At 46.0% G+C, this 20,044-nt stretch overlaps 1 protein-coding gene across 1 annotated transcript in view; it reads right to left on the bottom strand.

Moving 5' to 3' along the window:
- Positions 1–19,685, bottom strand: part of ROCK2 (Rho associated coiled-coil containing protein kinase 2) — a 258,440-nt gene extending 238,755 nt beyond the window's left edge. The window contains exon 1 of the mRNA XM_068233265.1: positions 19,284–19,685. Coding sequence (XP_068089366.1) covers positions 19,284–19,445 — 162 coding nt within the window. The 5' untranslated portion in view covers positions 19,446–19,685. The remainder of the gene's footprint in view (positions 1–19,283) is intronic.
- Positions 19,686–20,044: the final 359 nt, after the last annotated feature.

Raw genomic sequence — 20,044 nt, 5'->3', positions numbered from 1 at the left:
AAGGGTCACATGATCTGCTTATCTCTGGTGTACAAGCAACATGCAATCAGTGCGGAACCCCTGGGCAATCCATAGCAACCACATTTCTGCTTTCATTCTCCCACACGGCTCAGGAATGGAGGGATCAGATTAGCTGCCTTCATACACGTTGATAAACAGACTACAGAGCAAAATGAAATGATACGGAGCAACTGCTAGCGGCCAATATCAACCACCGTCACCACACGACGCTGCTGGCAGCCAATTTCTCACTGCCCTTTATAGATTATTGCACACAACTCCCCACATGACTGACCCAGGCCTGGAAAACCACAAGCAATGCCCAGGCGAAATACCCTTAATCACGCTGGCATTCTCTCCATCGCACAAACATATCTCTGTGGTAAAGCCGCAAGACTGTGGTGACCACAATTCCCTTTTTTACATCCACTGCCGCCTTTTTCTGTGATTTAATCGTACAAGTGACTGACAACCATCCTCACACCCACACACAGAAATTTACCGAGCGGCAAGCACTGAACAACAAAGTGAAAGTTGTTATTATCGTGTGTTTATACAGAACTAACATCCTCTACAGGGCTGCACAGAGTCCGTAGTCGTGTCACTAATTGTCCCTCAGAGGAGCTCACAGTCTCGTGCCTGCCTATTATAGTTATTCTTATGTCCTTATCATGGCCTACAGCTTCGTACACACGAAGGCGTCGCAAAGAGATGTCGTGCAGTGGCTTCAGTGGGCGGGTTGAGTGAGGAGAGCAATGAGCTTGGGTGTTACTCAGGTACTGCTACAGATCAGATATGCTAGATTCTCACCTGAGGTGGTCTTTCTCAGCTACCCAAGTCAATTTCAATCTAGTCTGCATACGTATCCTAAAGAGACTCAGAAACGAAAAGTATAATAGATTTATACACACCTTGGGCTTCCTCCAGCACCATCAGCATGGATCGCTCCCACGCCGCCGTCCTCCGCCGCCTCTATCAGATCTTGTCACTTCGCCCAGTCGGGGCCAGTCGACGCAAGCGCAGTGCGCTCCCTCCGTACTGCACAGGAGCCGGCGAGACAGAGGGAGTCCCTGCACATGCATACAACTGGTCGCGTCTGGCGGAAGAGACAAGACTCGGTACCGTGGATAAAGACAGCGGAGAACGGCGGCGTGGGAGCGATCCATGCTGATGGGGCTGGAGGAAGCCCAAGGTGTGTATAAATTTATTATACTTTTTCATCTCTGAATCCCTTTAAAAAAAAAAAGTGTACCAGAAATAAAGAAAAAAATAATGCATACCTGGGGGCTTTCTCCAGCCCCCTACAGGCTAATCTGTCCCTCCTCGTCCTCCCCCAGCTCACAGATCTTCCACTACGGGTCACGGTAATTCGGCGAGTCGCCCCTGCCCTGCACATGTGCAGTAGCACTGTGCAGGTGCAGAATGCTCCTGGCGAGGAGGAGCCTGCCCAGCCAGGCATGCACACTATGAACTGACTGCCTGAAGTACTAGGACCCATAGCGGAAGATCCAGAGGCTGTAGGACGACGGCAAGGGACCGATGAGCCTTCAGGGGGCTGGAGGAAGCCCCAGGTATGTATAATTTTCAGGTTCATCTCAGGTTCCAATTAACTTAACAGTATGTTCTTGGGATGTGGGAGAAAACCAATGCATGCATGTGCAGACCTTGTAGCTACTACCCTAACAACGCATGTGTTGCTGTGAAGAGGGGCAGAGGGATGACATGTGACTTACAATGGTGTGGCTTTCATGGGCGGGGTAGGAGGGGGAACAATGTGCTTGATTGGGCATCACTACAGATCCTGGTTGATAGATTATCGCTTGAGGTGGTCTTTCTCAGCTGCCCTAGCCAAGCATAAAGCCCACCTGAAGCAAGAGGAATATGGAGGCGGACTTATTTATTTCCTTTTAAGGCTTTAGGTGCGTACACACGCACTACAAAAGGAAACGACGGGTCCGCCGGACCCTCCTGCTGGGCGGTCTTTAGCTGACAGTATGCGCGCGTGTCTGGCGGACCCGCCGTTACCTTAAGTTTCCACTAGTGCGGTGTGGTGCGATTCCGTTGTGGAAAGCACGTAAACGAATAAGCATGCGGATGCGAATTTGTACGCATTTGTATGCAAATTTTAACGTGAAATTGCACGTGTATTGTGTAATTTTGCAAGCATGAGATTTTAACCATGTCAATCCCGGTGTGCTTTTACATGCGCGAATCTGCACTAAAGAAAAAAAAAAAATTATAAAATCGCATGGCGAAAATGCATGTGATTTTCCTATTGATTGCATGCGAATCGCACACTATGCTTGCGGTGTGCGTATTCTGATGGCTCTGCTGTGCATATTTTTGGGCTAGTGAAAACAAGCCCATTGACTTGTATTGGTTATGCGAATCTGCATGCAGAAAACACATGCAGATTTGCGCTAGTAGAAACGGGCCACAATACAAATTGCCTGGTTGTCCTGCTGATCATCTGCCTCTAGTACTTTAACCACTTCCGGGTTCCGGGTGGTTTTGCTGATCGGTGCTGCGTGGGCTTTCCAGCCCGCAGCACCGATCAGATAGCAGGCAGGGCGATCAGACTTCCCCCCCCCTTTTTTCCCCACTAGGGGGATGTCCTGCTGGGGGGGTCTGATCGCCGCCGGCTGCTTGCGCTTGTGGGGGGGGCTCTTTTCAAAGTCCCCCTCTGCAGCGCTTCCTGGCCTCCTTCCCATTCCCTCCCTCTCCCTCCCCCTGTGAGCGGCGCAGGACGGAATTCCGTGATAGGATAGGCTTCTGCCTATCAGATGCCGGCGATCCCCGGCCAATCAGAGGCCGGGGATCGCCGATCTCCGTCACGGCGCTGCTGCGCAGCAGCGCCGTATACATGTAAACACCGGGGAAGATCTTCCCCGTGTGTTTACATTTACCCTGCGAGCCGCGATCGGCGGCTCGCAGGGTGTTCACGGAGACACGCTCCGTGAACTGACATGGAACGGTTTCCATGCAATCCACTTCAGGATTCAGGGGCGTAGTTAAGCGTACGCCGAATCCTGAAGTGGTTAAAGAGAATCTGTACTGTCCGATTTGTACAATAAAAAGAAAACATACCAATCGAGTCACCATGATCTCCTTGGTCCCTCTTTGCCGCTTCGGCCGCAATCCTGGCTTTTAATCGCCAGTTTTAGGCGGTGTTTACAAACAAAAAACATGGCTGCTAACCAGGAAGTGAAGTGGAGTGTGAGTGTGTTTTACCAGTGAATTATCTGAACTCCTGTCAGAGATTCTCAGTTTCTCAGCATGACTGAAACAGAGAGCAGAGACCTGTCTGTGAGGGATAAACAAAGCACACACAGAGCCTGCAGGGGGGAGGGGGGGGGGTGCATAACTTCTCCCTATCACAGCAGAGGCAGCATTCCTCTCTGTGTCGACAAAGCCTGACAAAGGAAAGAAGATTAGTCATATTACAGAGACAGTGCAACTAGAAAGGGCTGCAGTAATCCAGAGCACATTAGAACAGGCAAAGGAACTTATAGGATAGAAGAAATAAGGCTGAAAATTTTGTTACAGGGCCTCTTTAAGCCATAGACCCTGAACAAGCATGCAGCTCAGATGTTTCATGATGAAGTCATCAGCAGGATGCCAAGCAACTGGTATTGTTCAAAAGAAAACAAATATGGCAGCTTCCATATGCCAGTCACTTCATGTGTAACCTATGTACTAGGGCTGCACGATTTTAGGGAAAAATCGAAATTGCGATTTTTCTCTCAGAAATTGCAATTTCGATTTTTCCCCGATTTTTTTTTTTTCAAATGCTGGGGGGGAGGAGGGGGGGGGGGGGGGGAGAGGTTGGTCCGCACTGCCCGGTCCCGTCCGTAATACTTTGCTTCTGGCCCCGCTGTGCGCGGATTGGCCAGAAGCAGTGAATATGTATGAGAGTTAATGAGCGGGGAAGGGGGGGCGGATCCACTCCAGCAAGCGGCCGGGCACATGCAGCATTACCAATCACTGGCTAGCGATTAAATGACGGCAGCGGTAGGCGGAGCTGTATGCTCTGTACAGCTCCGCCTACCACTGCCGTCATTCCATCGCTAGCCAGTGATAGGTAATGCTGTATGATGTGCCTGGCCGCTCGCTCTAGTGGATCCGCCCCCCGCTCATTAACACTCATACATATTCACTGCTTCTGGCCAATCCGCGCACAGCGGGGCCAGAAGCAGTGAATATGTATAAGCGTTAATGAGCGGGGGGCGGATCCACTAGAGCGAGCGGCCATGCACATCATACAGCATTACCTATCACTGGCTAGCGATGGAATGACGGCAGTGGTAGGCGGAGCTGTACAGAGCATACAGCTCCGCCTACCGCTGCCGTCATTCCATGCTAGCCAGTGATTGGTAATGCTGTATGTGCCCGGCCGCTCGCTGGAGTGGATCCGCCCCCCCGCTCATTAACTCTCATACATATTCACTGCTTCTAGCCAATCCGCGCACAGCGGGGCCAGAAGCAAAGTATTAAACAGCAGACCGAAAAAACCGATGGTGCTGACGATCAGCAGATCGTCTTGCCACGAACCGCGGTTTCGGTTTTAAACCGAAAAACCGTGCAGCCCTACTATGTACATTTTATGAGAGGGAGGGGACAGGCGGGGGCTTAAAGTGACACTGAAGTGAAAAAAAAAAAAAAGTATGATATAATGAATGGTTTGTGTAGTACGGAGATTAATAGAACATTAGAAGCAAAGAGATGAATCTCAGATTTTTAATTTCAGTATTTAGCTTTTTTATAGCATTGCATCATATTTGCAGTTTACAAACCACACTGCATTTTAAACGATGAAACAGAGCAGACCTAAGCAAGGTGTGCGCATTGAGTCCTAGGGGAGAAAAGCGCTTTACAAAATGTTATTTGTTGTAGTAATGACCTTTTCAACTTCCTTGCAGTAAAACCTTATCTGAAGCTGCCTGCCACTGTTTCTTTGAAGTATAAGTGCCTCAGAAAACAGCACTGTAGATGACTAAACTGGTCGGAGAACTCAGAGAAGCTCTTTTGCATAGATAACAAATGACGTTTCTTAACTCCTCCTATACTGGAAACAATAAAAGACAGAAGTTTCTGTGCTACTAATGCTGTGAATACACGGCTCGATTCTGAGCAATATAGATGGCTCGATAGATAATTTCCGACATGTCCGATCTCCGGCCCGATCGTTTCTGTGCTCGATTCTGCATGGAGGACAATGGGAAAACATAAGAAAAAAAGAGCGGAAGATAAGAGAATCACCTGCGGAATCGAGCGGCAAAATCGAGCCGTGTGTGCCCAGCATAACATTCCATTTCTTAGCTGTACTACACAAATAATTCATTATCTCATGAGTTAATTTTCATTTTACATTCCATTTAAAGGACAACTGTAATGAGAGTGATATGGAGGCTGCCATATTTATTTCCTTTTAAACAATACCAGTTGCCTGGCAGGCCTGCTGGCCTATTTGGCTGCAGTAGTGTCTGAATCATACCAGAAACAAGCATGCAGCTAGTCTGGTTAGATCTGACAATAATGTAAGATACACATTATATGCTGCTTATGGCTAAAAGTATTAGAGACAGAGGATCAGCAGGACAGACAGGCAACTGGTATTGTTTAGCAGGAACTAAATTTAGCAGTCTCTATATCCCTTTCATTAAGTTGTCCTTTAAAACATGCTATATTCTCAACCATGGCAGCCTAATTACTCGGCTGCCCTGAAGCAGTTTAATCTCATCTGTGTAGGTAGCTTAAAGAGAATCTGTATTGTTAAAATCGCACAAAAGTAAACATACCAGTGCGTTAGGGGACATCTCCTATTACCCTCTGTCACAATTTCGCCGCTCCTCGCCGCATTAAAAGTGGTTAAAAACAGTTTTAAGAAGTTTGTTTATAAACAAACAAAATGGCCACCAAAACAGGAAGTAGGTTGATGTACAGTATGTCCACACATAGAAAATACATTCATACACAAGCAGGCTGTATACACCCTTCCTTTTGAATCTCAAGAGATCATTTGTGTGTTTCTTTCCCCCTGCAGCTATCTTCCACTGAAGTGTCAGGCTGTTTCTTCCTGCAGAGTGCAGACAGCTCTGCCTGTATGTAATTCCTCAGTATGTGAAAGCCCAGCCAGCTCAGAGGAGGATTTATCCAGCTTGTAAAAGCTAAGAGAGAAGAGAGAAGTTGCCCTAATCTAAATAATACACAGGCAGTGTGCAGAGAGGGGCCTGGAGGGGGGAGATGCATCACAGAACCACAACACTTAAGAACTTGACAGCCTTTCAGACACAGGCTGACAAGTCTGACAAGAGATAGATAAGTTGATTTATTAGAGAGATGGTGATAGCAGAAAGTGCGGCAGTAAGCCAGAACACATTAGAATAGCTTTTGGAACTTGTAGGATGATAAAAAACAGGATGCAATTTTTGTTACGGAGTCTCTTTAAAGTGAACCTCCAGACTAAAAATTTACTCAGCAGCACTGAAAAGGCTTGGTGTTTTTTTTAACAGTTTCACAGCATCAGAACTTTGTTTTACTTACCCAAGCCTCATTTTTAGCTGCGCAGAAGAAAACTGCCTGGGCATTTGTACCCCGATGCTGTGCAAAGCATGATGGGATTTCTGATGATGTTGTTCTCGTTCTGCTGTTTTGGTGCAGGGTTTTATTTTTTGTTTTTTAATTCTGAATTTGACATTTGAAGCCTAGCGCACAAAGCTGGGAGGGGTGATCAGGACACAGGACAGTTGGAACTGTGTCTCATGCTCCCTGTCAACTCCTTTCAACCAAAAAGATGGTTGCCCCCATGACAAAGATGGCTGCTCACATGAAATCACAAACATTTGCCTGTTCTTTTAAAACAGGATGGGTAAGAGATTATATTACCTATCTATTTTTATTAAAGCGGAACTGTAGATATAAAATAAACACATTGGCCTCAATTCACTAAGATCATGCTAGAGATAATAAGGCAAGAGAAAACTTACCTCCACATGTGAGAGAGTTATCTTACCTCTTCATTCCTTAAGTTACCTCTCCTGTAGTTAATTTACCTCCTCTGTAGTTAATTTACCTCCTCTGTAGTTATTTTCACATGCAGCTAATTAACAGCCTGTCTTTAACTCTGGAGTTATTTTAAGGATTGGAGAGTTAATTTAAAGACAGAAGAGTTAACTTTAGGCTTGCCTGAGGTAAAATGTTTCCTGAATACTACATGCCTTATCACCATGGTAACAACTCTAGAAGAGTTATTAAAGACAGGAGATAAGTTTAGTGAATTGAGGCCATTGTTCCACTTACCTGGGGCATCCCTAAGCCCCCAGCAGCCGTCCTGTCCCGCACCGCTCCTCAGCGAGCCTCCGTTCTCCCGCGGCCAGCTACTTTCGGTCTCGCCGCTGGGCCACTGCGCCTGCGCAGCTCTGGCCACGCGTATCCTTTCTTCGCGTTCCCCGCTATTGCAGAGGGGAACACAATGGAAAGATATGCTTGGCAGGGCTGCACTGGCCTCGACTTACAAGTCGAGGTACAGGACCGAGCAGCGGCGGGGGAACGGAGACTTATGGAGATTCGGCGCGGGACAGGACAGCTGCTGGGGGCTTGGGGAAGCCCCAGGTAAGTGAAACAATGTGTTTATTTTATATCTACAGGTCCGCTTTAAACATACCTAATGTAACTTAATGAGAGTATTTTTGTTTAGGCTGAAGCTCCCCTTTAAAGAGAAGCTGTCAGCCATACTATCTCAGAAAAAAAAACAACACATATATATGTAGATAAATACTTGCTCTACTTACATAACATATGTATTGCACTGTCCACGTTTTGATTTTAGTAATTTTTCTACAGTAAAAAAAAAAAAAAAAAAAAAAAAAAAAAATCCTTAGCATTTCCTATTTTAACTGTGGCTATTTTCCAGCCAATCCTGATGTCATTTCCTCCCTTACTCTCCTCTGCCTGATTTGCCCGCCCTTCACTATAGAAAGTGCATTGTCTCAGCGTGAGTAATATTGGCCAATCAGAGAGGAACAGAGGTGTGCGAGGGGAAAACAGGCGGTAAAGAGGAAAAGAGGCTTCAGCCAATCAGGCAGCATTAGTTAAGTCTGAGGGGAAGTAGAGAAGCAGAAAAAAAAAAAAAAAAAACCAGCATGCCCTGCAACTTCCTTTTTGTGTACCAAATAAGAGTCAGGTAAACTGGGGAATGATCCTTTATCAATACGAATAGTAATAGTGATTTTAACTTTTGGATTGCCTGGTTAGCATCCTTATTACTTGTTTACCAGATAAAAATAAAGAATTGATTTTATGCCCGACAGTTAAACATTAATGCCAATTAAATGGTTTATGGGGTGTGGAAAGAAACCAAAAGCATACATGGGTAGACCATACAAACCCAATCCAGATAGCATCCTGGCCCAGGTATGATCCTGGGGACCTCAGTGCTGCGAGGTGACAGTGCTGCTCACTGTATTCCCTCATTCAGTTAAGCCAAAACATTTTTGCTACCTTTTGTTTTTATTGGATTTGATTGGACAGTAAAGAATAGAAACCCATCATGATCTTATTGTTGTCTGGATCCCTGTTGAGGTAAAATCCCTGCACTTGACAACCTCTCTGAAAGGGAGGGAAATCCCACTGTTGTCTTTGTTACACCAAATCTAGTGCCTGTCAACAACTGTAAAGCTGGAATTCACCTAATTTCCTGTCCCTGTGCCAACTGTCACATGACAGGAAGTCAGGGAAGCGCTCACCAACACAAACTTTGTTTTGACATCCGTCTTAAAAAAAAAGTACGGAATTCACTTACTCGATGAGAAAATGCAACAATGCAAAGAAACTAATTCATTCACAATCCTAATACAGCTTAAAGATGAATTACTGCAGTCTACAAACCACAGCTCCTCCACACTGCACCGTTTGTGGTGGATCGGGTAAGTGATCAGTTTTACAGGTGGTTTGACTTAGCAGTCCAGAACTTATGTTTGACCACACTGGTTTTCCTTACACAGCAAGATATTGCCGACATAAAATGTTTGCCTCTGGTGAAGCGGTTGATGTACCGTGAAACGCGCATCAGGCACCGGTCTGCATTAATACTCCACCTGTGTTCATAATTTGTTTTCATATGAGAACACATTTTGTACTACAGTAGTAACTCAGGGAACATTCTTCCTACAACTCAATTTTAAAGGAGTCATCAGGGCAACGATCGTAAAATGAGTGGTACTTACCGGGGGCTTCCTCCGGCCCCAAGCTCCCAGGACCTCCCTCACCTCCCTGCGCAGTCCGCTCCGGCCCACGTGGCGGTGATTGACAGCGCCGATCGCGCAGGCGCAGTATAGAGCGACCTCCAGGTCGCTCTGACGTCATCACCGGGGACCGGGTCGGAGCTCCAGCGAACGGCTGAGAGCAGAGCTGCGGCGAGGGAGGTCCTGGGAGCTTGGGGCTGGAGGAAGCCCCGGGTAAGTACCACTCATTTTACGATCTTTGCCCTGATGACTCCTTTAAAGGACCACTACATGAAAAAAGTAAGCAGTTAAAAATTGACAGAAACAACAAGTTTTGGACTAGTCCATCTCCTCATGGGAGACTCAAGGTTTCCTTTGTTTTCAAAAGCATTCCCTGAATGGCAGTTGCTAAGTTTAACTGCCAAAATAGTGAGATACCAGCCAGCCTTCCTACTCACTTGCATGCTATTTTGGCAGTTAGAATTAGCAACTACCATTCAGGAAGTGCTTTTAAAAGGGGCACTACAGTGAAAAACGGTAAAATTTTAAATATGTGCAAACATATACAAATAAGAAGTACATCTTTTCCAGAGTAAAATGAGTCATAAATTACTTTTCTCCTGTGTTGCTGTCACTTACAGTAAGCAGTAGAAATCTGACAGAAGTGACAAGTTTTTCTCTTCATAGGGGATGCTCAGCAAGCCTTTTATTCTTTATAAAGATATTCCCTAAAAAGGATTTAAACAATGATACTGACCAGCTTCCCTGTTCACTACACAGTTTTTTGGCAATTGGACAGAGCAACTGCCATTCACTAAGTGCTTTTGAAAATAAATAAATCCCTGAGAATCCCCTATGAAGAGATGGACTAGTCCAAAACCTGTCACTTCTGTCAGATTTCTACTACCTGCTGTGACAGCAACAAAGGAGAAAAGTAATTTATGGCTCATTTTACTCTGGAAAAGAAGTACAGTGATGTGAAAAACTATGTGCCCCTTCCTGATTTCTTATTCTTTTGCATGTTTGTCACACTTAAATGTTTCTGCTCATCAAAAAAACGTTAACTATTAGTCAAAGATAACATAATTGAACACAAAATGCAGTTTTAAATGATGGTTTTTATTATTTAGTGAGAAAAAAAAACTCCAAATCTACATGGCCCTGTGTGAGAAAGTGATTGCCCCCCTTTTTAAAAAAATAACTTAACTGTGGTTTATCACACCTGAGTTCAATTTCTGTAGTCACCCCCAGGCCTGATTACTGCTACACCTGTTTCAATCAAGAAATCACTTACCGTATTTTTCGGACTATAAGACGCACCGGACTATAAGACGCACCGGACTATAAGACGCACCTAGGTTTAGAGGTCAAAATTCAGGGGAAAAAAAAAAAAAAAAAGATAAACCTGGTGCATCTATAGTGCAGGGGCGTTTTATAGACTTTTCCCACCCAATTATTATGTCCCTTGTGTCCTTTGTTCCTACTCCGTCTGTCCCCATGTCACCTGTCTGTAACCTTGTGTCACCTGTCCATACCCACTGTGTCCTCGGTCCATCCTGTGTCCTCTGCTGTCCCCTTGTGTCACTTCTCCATCCTGTGTCCTCTGTCCATTCCCCAGTGTCACCTGTCCACACCCCCCCCCCCCCCCCCGAGTCACCTGTCCATCCTGTGTCCTCTGTCCATTCCCCAGTGTCACCTGTCCACACCCTCTGAGTCACCTGTCCATCCTGTGTCCTCTGTCTATCCCCCAGCGTCACCTGTCCACACCCCCCGAGTCACCTGTCCATCTTGTGTCTAATGTCTATCCCCCAGTGTCACCTGTCCATCCCGTATCCTCTGTTTGCCGACCCCATGATCAATGCTACTGCCAGCAGCACTGCGAATATCCAGCTTCGCAAGTTTACCGTAAGTTCAGCTGGAGGAAGCAGGCATCCTTTCATCCCCGCGCTGGTGGCAGATATCGTTTCACAGCTTCTCTTCCATCCAGTCCGCCCACCTCCACGGCGTCTGGCACACTGCATGCTCAGCTGGAGGAAATGCTTTTATTCATCCCCGCGCTGATGGGGCAGACTTCGGTGCATACACTTTAATGCACGGGCTTTCTGACTACAGCCCCGTCATGGAAGCTGCTCTTCCATCCGGTCCGCCCACCTCTACAGCGAGCTCTGCCGTTCACTGTTTCCTTTCCGAGCCAACTACCAATCTGGCAAGGCCAATCAGTGATTGGCCAAATGACGAAGTCTTGGTCCCGACGGGGAGACCATCGCGTCCAATCAGGAAAGGAGAGGAGGAAGGGGGCGCTCTTGATTGGCGGGTCTGGGGCAGCGCCCCCCGCCTGATTGGTAGATAGGTCAGAAAGGAAAAAGTGAACGGCAGAGCACGCTGTAGAGGGGGGCGGACCGGACCGGAAGGTACTTAGAGCAGCTTCCAAAGACGGGGCTGTAGTCAGAAAGCCCGTGCATTAGAGTGTATGCACCGAAGTCTGTCCCAAAGCATTTTCTCCAGCTGAGCATGCACTGTGCCAGACGCGGGGATGAAAGCTGGAAATGGATCCCGATCCGCTCGATGTAGCGTGCTGGATGCAGGGAAAATGGAATGCGGAAGATGCAGGACTCGGACACGGACTGTGTGAGTGAGGACACACTGGTCACTTGCACTTCCTTGTGGAGGGGGGGGGGGGGGGGGTCGCATAGTTGCACATTCGGACTATAAGACGCACCTACTCCCCCCCCCACACACACTTTTGGGGGAGAAAAAGTGCGTCTTATAGTCCGAAAAATACGGTAAATAGGAGCTATCTGACACAGAGAAGTAGACCAAAAGCACCTCAAAAGCTAGACATCATGCCAAGATCCAAAGAAATTCAGGAACAAATGAGAACAAAACTACTGCAATTGAGATCTATCAGTCTGGTAAAGGTTATAAAGCCATTTCTAAAGCTTTGGGACTCCAGCAAACCACAGTGAGAGCCCTTATCCACAAATGGCAAAAACATGGAACAGTGATGAACCTTACCAGGAGTGGCCGGCCAACCAAAATTACCCCAAGAGCGCAGAGAAAACTCATCCGAGAGGCCACAAAAGACCCCAGGACAACATCTAAAGAACTGCAGGCCTCACTTGCCTCAATTAAGGTCAGTGTTCACGACTCCACCATAAGAAAGAGACTGGGCAAAAACGGCCTGCATGGCAGATATCCAAGGCGCAAACCACTTTTAAGCAAAAAACATTAAGGCTCGTCTCAATTTTGCTAAAAAACATCTCAATGTTTGCCAAGATTTTTGGGAAAATACTGTACCTTGTGGACCGACGAGACAAAAGTTGAACTTTTTGGAAGGTGCGTGTCCCGTTACATCTGGCGTAGAAGCAACACAGCATTTCAGCAAAAGAACATCATACCAACAGTAAAATATGGTGGTGGTAGTGTGATGGTCTGGGGTTGTTTTGCTGCTTCAGGACCTGGAAGGCTTGCTGTGATAGATGGAACCATGAATTCTACTGTCTACCAAAAAATCCTGAAGGAGAATGTTCGGCCATCTGTTCGTCAACTCAAGCTGAAGCGATCTTGGGTGCTGCAGCAGGACAATGACCCAAAACACACCAGCAAGTCCACCTCTGAATGGCTGAAGAAAAACAAAATGAAGACTTTGGAGTGGCCTAGTCAAAGTCCTGACCTGAATCCTATTGAGATGTTGTGGCATGACCTTAAAAAGGCGTTTCATGCTAGAAAACCCTCAAATAGGCAGTATTGTGCCCTAGTGCACACCAGAGCATTTCGGGTGCAGTTTGCGACCCGCTTGCGGGTGCGGATCCGCTTGGGTAATGTATTTCAATGGGCTGGTGCACACCAAAACGGGAGGCGTTTTGCAGAAACGCATACTCCCGGGCTGCTGCAGATTTTGGATTGCGGATGCGTTTCTGCCTCAATGTTAAGTATAGGAAAAACACAAACCGCTCTGAAAACCGGCACTTCAGAGCGGTTTGCCAGGCGGTTTTTGTTACAGTAGCTGTTCAGTAACAGCTTTACTGTAACAATACATGAAATCTACTACACCAAAAACGCTTCTCAAAACTGCAAAATGCTAGCTGAAACGCTACAGAAAAAGAAGAAAAAGCATTTCAAAATCTGCTAGCATTTTGCGGATCTGCTAGCGGTTTTTGGTGTGCACTAGGCCATAAAGCTCAATTACAACAATTCTACAAAGATGAGTGGGCCAAAATTCCTGCAGAGCGTTGTCAGGGCTTGTTTCCACTGTAGCGACGCGATTTCGGCCGCATTCCGACGCTTGTAAAAACGCATGCGGATGCGTTTCCACATGCGTTTTTACCCGCGATTTCGCATGGCAGGGTGCCATGCGAAATTAACCATGACACTGCCAGGGCTAAATAAAATTGAAAAAGGTGCGAAATCGCGGGTAAAAACGCATGTAACAAACGCATGCGTTTTTACTATTAAATACATTAGCGGCGATTCGCACGGATTCCCGACGCAGGCGAAATCGTTGGCTCTTTTGTGCGTTTTTTTTCACGCTGAAAAAAACGCACCTCAACAACGCTACAGTGGAAACAGGCCCATCCACTTGTATTACATGTGCGGATCTGCATGCGTTGGACGCATGCAGATTCGCGATAGTGGAAACGAGCCCTAAAAGACTTGTTGCAAATTATCCCAAACGCTTGATTGCAGTTATTGCTGCTAAGGGTGGCCCAACCAGTTATTGGGTTCAGGGGGCAATTTCTTTTTCACACCGGGCCATGTAGGTTTTGAGTTTTTTTTCTCACTAAATAAAAACCATCATTTAAAACTGCACTTTGTGTTCAATTATGTTATCTTTGACTAATAGTTTACGGTTTTTGATGAGCAGAAACATTTAAGTGTGACAAATATGCAAAAGAATAAGAAATCAGGAAGGGGGCAAATAGTTTTTCACATCACTGTACTTCTTATGTGTATATATTTGCACATATTTAAAAATTTACAGTTCACTGTGGTGCCCCTTTAAAATTGAAAAAACAACTTAGAATCTGCCATGAGGAGATCTGCCAGAACTAGTCAGTTCTGTCAGATTTTCACAGCTTACTTTTTTTGCTGGAGTGGTCCTTTAGCAGTTTACTAAAAGTTACCGTAAGTCTCCGTGGCGGCTGTCAACTAAACCGGTACTCCATTTTGTTGCTTTGTGGAAGAAAGTGTCTTAAAGGAAACATTAACTTAAATACCGGCGTGATTGCCATATAATTTTTCCTCAACTTCCATACTATATAATAATCCCAGTCCCTGCGTCCTCCTGCTGCCTAACACGCATGTGCAGCACGTGGGTGGGCTTCTCCAGCCCTCAGCCTGTGAAAACTTCACTCCCCTCTCCTCCTCCCCTCTGCCTCTGAAATCTCTGGCTAGTAACTCCTCCTCCTCCTCCTCCTAGCCAGACTGAGCTCCCATAAGACCTTGCTACATGGGTCTAAGAGTGCCAAGGCACTCTGGAAAAGCTGTGGGTGAGGCTTGTTTAGTTTATAGGGAATTAGAGTATAAAAACAAAAAAAAAAATGTATTTGGCTTGAGGAATGCCATATAAACTATATGAAAGGAGCACAATTATGCAATGAGTAAAAGTGTATCTCGGATCCACTTTAAATATTTTTTTTATTGATCCAAAATATTGGGCCACCTTAAAGAGAAACTCCGACCAAAAATTTAACTTTATCCCAATCAGTAGCTGATACCACCTTTTACATGAGAAATCTATTCCTTTTCACAAAGACCATCAGGGGGCGCTGTATGACTGAAATTGTGGTGAAACCCCTCCCACAAGAAAAGTTCTAACTTTTGGCAGTTTCCTGTCTGTGAACCTTGCTGCATTGTGGAAAATAGCTGTTTACAGCTGTTTACAACTGCCAAAAACCATGCAGCAGCTACATCACCTGCCAACAGTAAAATGTTCACTGGAGTTCCTCTTTAAAGCTAGGTAGACCCGCACTGTTTTCTTTTGCCTGCACCTATTATGACAGTTTGAGGTGGAGTACTGCACACAGATGCATCGCTAGCCTGCAGCCTGGTGATGCAGCTGCTGTTATGGAGGTGGGTAGGAGGGACGACACATGGCGCAAAACAGAGCAGCTTCAGCAGGTGGGGTGAGGAGGGGAGCAATGTGCTCGTGGTTGGTCGGGCATCAGTTTTGCTAAAAGATTCAGCAAGCCGGATCTTTCGGCGATGTCAGGCCTAGACAACTAGCCAATAAAACTGTAAACTTCAAGTGATTAATTGTCTCCACAGACTAATCAGCACACGCAATAATCTCTCTCTAGCATTTATGGTCTGCCCTGTATGCTTGTTTGCTCCGTGGTTACCAAGAAGACAGCAGCACCGTGATGTCGAGGGAGGACTTTTGACCCCAAGTTGCTCTCCTAGTTCAGAAGTGAACCTTGGCACATGATAACTTCCTTGCCTGTACAGAGTTATTAAATAAAGTACTAATTCACTGCACTGATCTTGATAAACCAGTCCCTGGACATGGAACACAAGCAAACTGTTCATTCCTTTATTAGGCCTGGTTCACAGCAGAAAGCTGAGCGATGTACGTCATAGAACATCTGTGCTGTGGCCAGCGTTGGTGTGCGATATAATGCACACCCCATTTATTCATGCCAAGCCTGAGATCGCACAAAAAACAGCTCCTGCAGTGCATTTCAATCGCATGTACTGAAAAACCTTGCATGCATCACCACAAGCAGCAAGTACTCAGCAATAAGTACAGACTAACCAGTAAGGTCATAGTGAACCAGAACTCATTGGAGTGTGTGAGAGGCTACAATGATCCTAAAAGCCCCCTTACTAAAATGCTAAGAAAAACAAAAAAGTTTGCTTTCTTAAAACAAAAAGAATTTGTGATGATTCAGGTTGGAGTGAGCTTGAGATGTCTCCCAGTGCAGTGGAGGAGAAGCAGGCTTTAGCCAATCTCTGCAGGCTATATGTATGGGAACATGGCAGATAAGGGGGTCAATGCTGCTGCCTTGCAGCTCTGGAGTGCAATGCAAGCCCTCAATTACCAATTTACCTTTCAGTAACCTTCACCAATTCGAAGTCATTTATGCCAGGTTTGTGGGATCACTTAAAGGGCACCTGAGGTGAGAGGGATGTGGAGGCTGCCATATTGATTTCCTTATAAACAATGCACATTGCATGGCTGTCCTGCTGACCCTATGCCTCTAAAGCTAGCCATACATCTAGCGATGATGGGCAGATTCGGCCAAGAGACAAATCTCTCTCTAATTGAATCTGATAAGAGAGAGATCTGTCGGCTGCCCAGACACCGCAGGCCGATTCCCAATCAATTTCATGCTAAATTCATGGGTGCGCGTGTATGCAGAACAGAGTGCACCTGGAGCCTGCAGGGTAAGCTGAGGCCACGGACAGGTAATGTACTAGGCACCGGGGGTGGGGGGGGGGGGGGGGGTGTCGATCGCTGGGGGTTGGGGACATCTCGCTCGAGCAAGTCAGCCCAACATCTTGCAGCATGCACGATCGACTTATGCAACCAATCTCGTCCCAAAGTGGTTCACACTGTCGGTCGGGCATACACTTGGCGGCACCGATTTTCATCCGATTCGAATTATCAAATCGGATAGTCGATCGGCCACCAAGTCACCTGATGTATGGCCACCTAAATACTTTAAAGGGGAACTGAAGTAAGAGGTATACGGAGGCTGCCATATTTATTTCCTTTTAATCAATACCAGTTACCTGGCAGCCCTGCTGATCCTCTGCCTCTAATACTATTAGCCATAGCCCCTGAACAAGCATGCAGCAGATCAGGTGTTTCAGACTTTAAAGTCAGATCTGACAAGACTAGCTGCATGCTTGTTTCTGGTGTTATTCAGATACTACTGCAGAGAAATAGACCAGCAGGGCTGCCAGGCAACTGGTATTAATTAAAAGGAAATAAATATGGCAGCCTCCGTATACCTCTTACTTCAGTTCCCCTTTAATCCATGCAGATCAGATGTCTATGAGAAATCTGACAAGATTAGTTAGCTGCATGCTTGTTTCAGGTGTGTGGCTTAGACCCTACTGACCAGAAAGATCAGCAGACCTGTCAGGCAATTGTGGCATTATAGATATTGACTCTAGAAGGAAATTGGAGTACCTAGTCACCTAATGGTAGCACAGGGAGAACATGCAAGTCTCTTGCACACAGAGATTTTCCAAATTGAAGATCATTGGAGGACTTAAAAGGAAACCAAGGTGTAAAAACTATGGCAGCTGCCAGATCTGTTTCCTTTTAAACAATACCAGTTGCCTGGCAGCCCTGTTGATCTATTTGGCTGCAGTAGTGTCTGAACAACATCAGAAACAAGCATGCAGCTAATCTTGTCAGATCTGACTAATGTCAGAAACACCTGATCTGCTGCATGCTTGTTCAGGGGCTATGGATAAAAGTATTAGAGCAGGGGTGCCCACACTTTTTCGACTTGTGAGCTACTTTAATCCTTTCCACTCGGAGTTCTTTCCTAAAGGAAGTCGTTTCTGCTCTGAGTTAATTTTTTTTTTTAAAGAAATGCGCTCTCCCTCTTACTCTCTCTCCCATTTTAACATGGAACGTAACACTGTAACATGGTATATCCTATTTTATAGAACACATTATAACGTTTAATTTGATACCTTATTTGGACAGTTTGGCATCTTCTATTGGCTGGTAGCAAAGGAGAAAGCGAAGGTATGGTAAATTGTTAAACAGTTTCCTGGGTGTAATCCGGGCCTGCGTGAGCAAGTTTCACAATGATAGGTTGTTTTATGCCTGCCACCCGGTGTCTTACTGCCCCTACACACAATGCAATCTTGAGTATTTCGATTGGGCATATTAGCAATAAAATACTGGCTACTATTTACACTCACCCCCCACTCATACATTCCATAGGATTCCATTGATTCTTTGTGCAACTTTGCAGGCAATCTGCATGCAATCTGCAGAAAGGAATCTGCCAAGACGAATCAGCAACTATTTTTTATTTAAAAAAGAAAAAAAAAAAAACAACACACACACACACACGGAAACAGAAGTGACATTTAAGTATAAATGCCACTTCCTGCCGGCGGGGATCGCGGGTTCGGGGACGGAGGTAACAAGTGTGTGGGCATGTAGTTTTACATTCCCGCCAACGTGGGGACAGAGATCGGGCCAGCCTGGGGGTCCTGATGCGCCACAACCCACCGCTCCAGAAATGTCTCGCATAGCGGGACATACGAGTGCAAGCGTAAATTCGTAATGTCCCGCTATGCGGGACATACGAGCGGAAAGGGTTACATTTCGCCACGGTCAGGAGATCTACTAACATTTATCTTATGGGCCATCAAGAGATATATGGCTACCCTAACTGTTCTACAGAGGGGCTTATGCTGGATACACACAATTTAATTTCCTGTCCAATCGATGGGTAATCTGATGGGAAGTTGTATCGTGTGTACATGTCCGTACTGCTCTTGATTAGTAAAAGGATACATTTTCCAATGATAACTTTGCAAAATCGATCCCTTTATCGATCAGAAACAGATCAGACACGTCAGAAATAATCATCTTCAATCGGACGGGAAATTGAATCGTGTGTAGACAAGAACACAGGACATTTATACTGTGCTTTTCTCCTGGCAGAGTCAAATCGCCAGAGCTGCAGTTACTGATAGGGCCCATTCACACTTAAAGAGAAACTCCGACCAAGAATTTAACTTTATCCCAATCAGTAGCTGAAACCCCTTTTACATGAGAAATCTATTCCTTTTCACAAACAGACCATCAGGGGGCGCTGTATGACTGATATTGTGGTTAAAGCCCTCCCACAAAGAAATTCTGAATACGCACTCTTGGCAGTTTCCTGTCTGTGAACCTTGCTGCATTGTGGGAAATAGCTGTTTACAGCTGTTTCTAACTGAAAAAAACATGCAGCAGCTACATCACCTGCCAACAGTAAAAATGTTCACGGGAGTTCCTCTTTAAAACCGCTAGCACTTACTGAATCTGCCCTGGGCGTCCCAAAGTTCGAGACCCCATTGGTCTTCCTCGAACCTGGTACTCACCACTCTACATGTGCTTTCTGAAGTACGAGCACTGTCGAACTTCTCTCCATGGCCTTCACCATTGATTCCGATTTTGGGTAATCCAGAATTTCCAATTGGTTGTCTAAACACTTCCCTTAAAATAGTTGGCTTTCCTTGGAAGCCCAAAGATAGACAGTACATTCTTAATTGCAAGCAGGTTGTTCATTTCATCATACACTGACATCCCCGGATGGGGTAAACAAAGCCAGGCAAATCTTACGTGACCGTTGGTAGCAGGGGTGTGCGGGTGGGAGGTGGGTGGAGGCTGTAGCGGTGGAGCGACGGCCGTTTCGCGTCTGTCTGACGCTTGGTCACGCGTACCACTGTGAAGTGCGGAAGTGAAAGACCCGATCTATAGCGGGGAGAAATCCCCGCCTCTTCCGTAGGCGTCACTTCCTGGAGTCAAAGGCTAGTTGTGCATGGAGCGCAAACAAGACACAGCACTGCAAAAAGGCGGAAGTGAACCGCCCTGTCGTCAAAGGAACGCACCTAAGCGGCCCTATGGACGCCAAATTATAGGCGAAATTGCCCTGGGCCGCTAACGTCAGTGGGAAAACCGTCCCAATATACATTTTAAAACACTAATAGGGCGGAACAAAAAATTTTTATCCACTGATGGATGCGTTCGGACAGCCATTGCAGCGCTATGCCATTGGTGCGGTTCCAAGACAGTGCAAGAGTGTCTTAAAGTGACAGTGCATATTAAAACCAATAGCTAAGGAAAGCTGAGCGATTTAACA

Source organism: Hyperolius riggenbachi, chromosome 4, assembly GCF_040937935.1.
Source record: "Hyperolius riggenbachi isolate aHypRig1 chromosome 4, aHypRig1.pri, whole genome shotgun sequence".
In the NCBI taxonomy this organism is placed as follows: domain Eukaryota; kingdom Metazoa; phylum Chordata; class Amphibia; order Anura; family Hyperoliidae; genus Hyperolius; species Hyperolius riggenbachi.
Note: the sequence above shows the minus strand (reverse complement) of the source record. Positions and strands in the feature narration are given on the sequence as shown.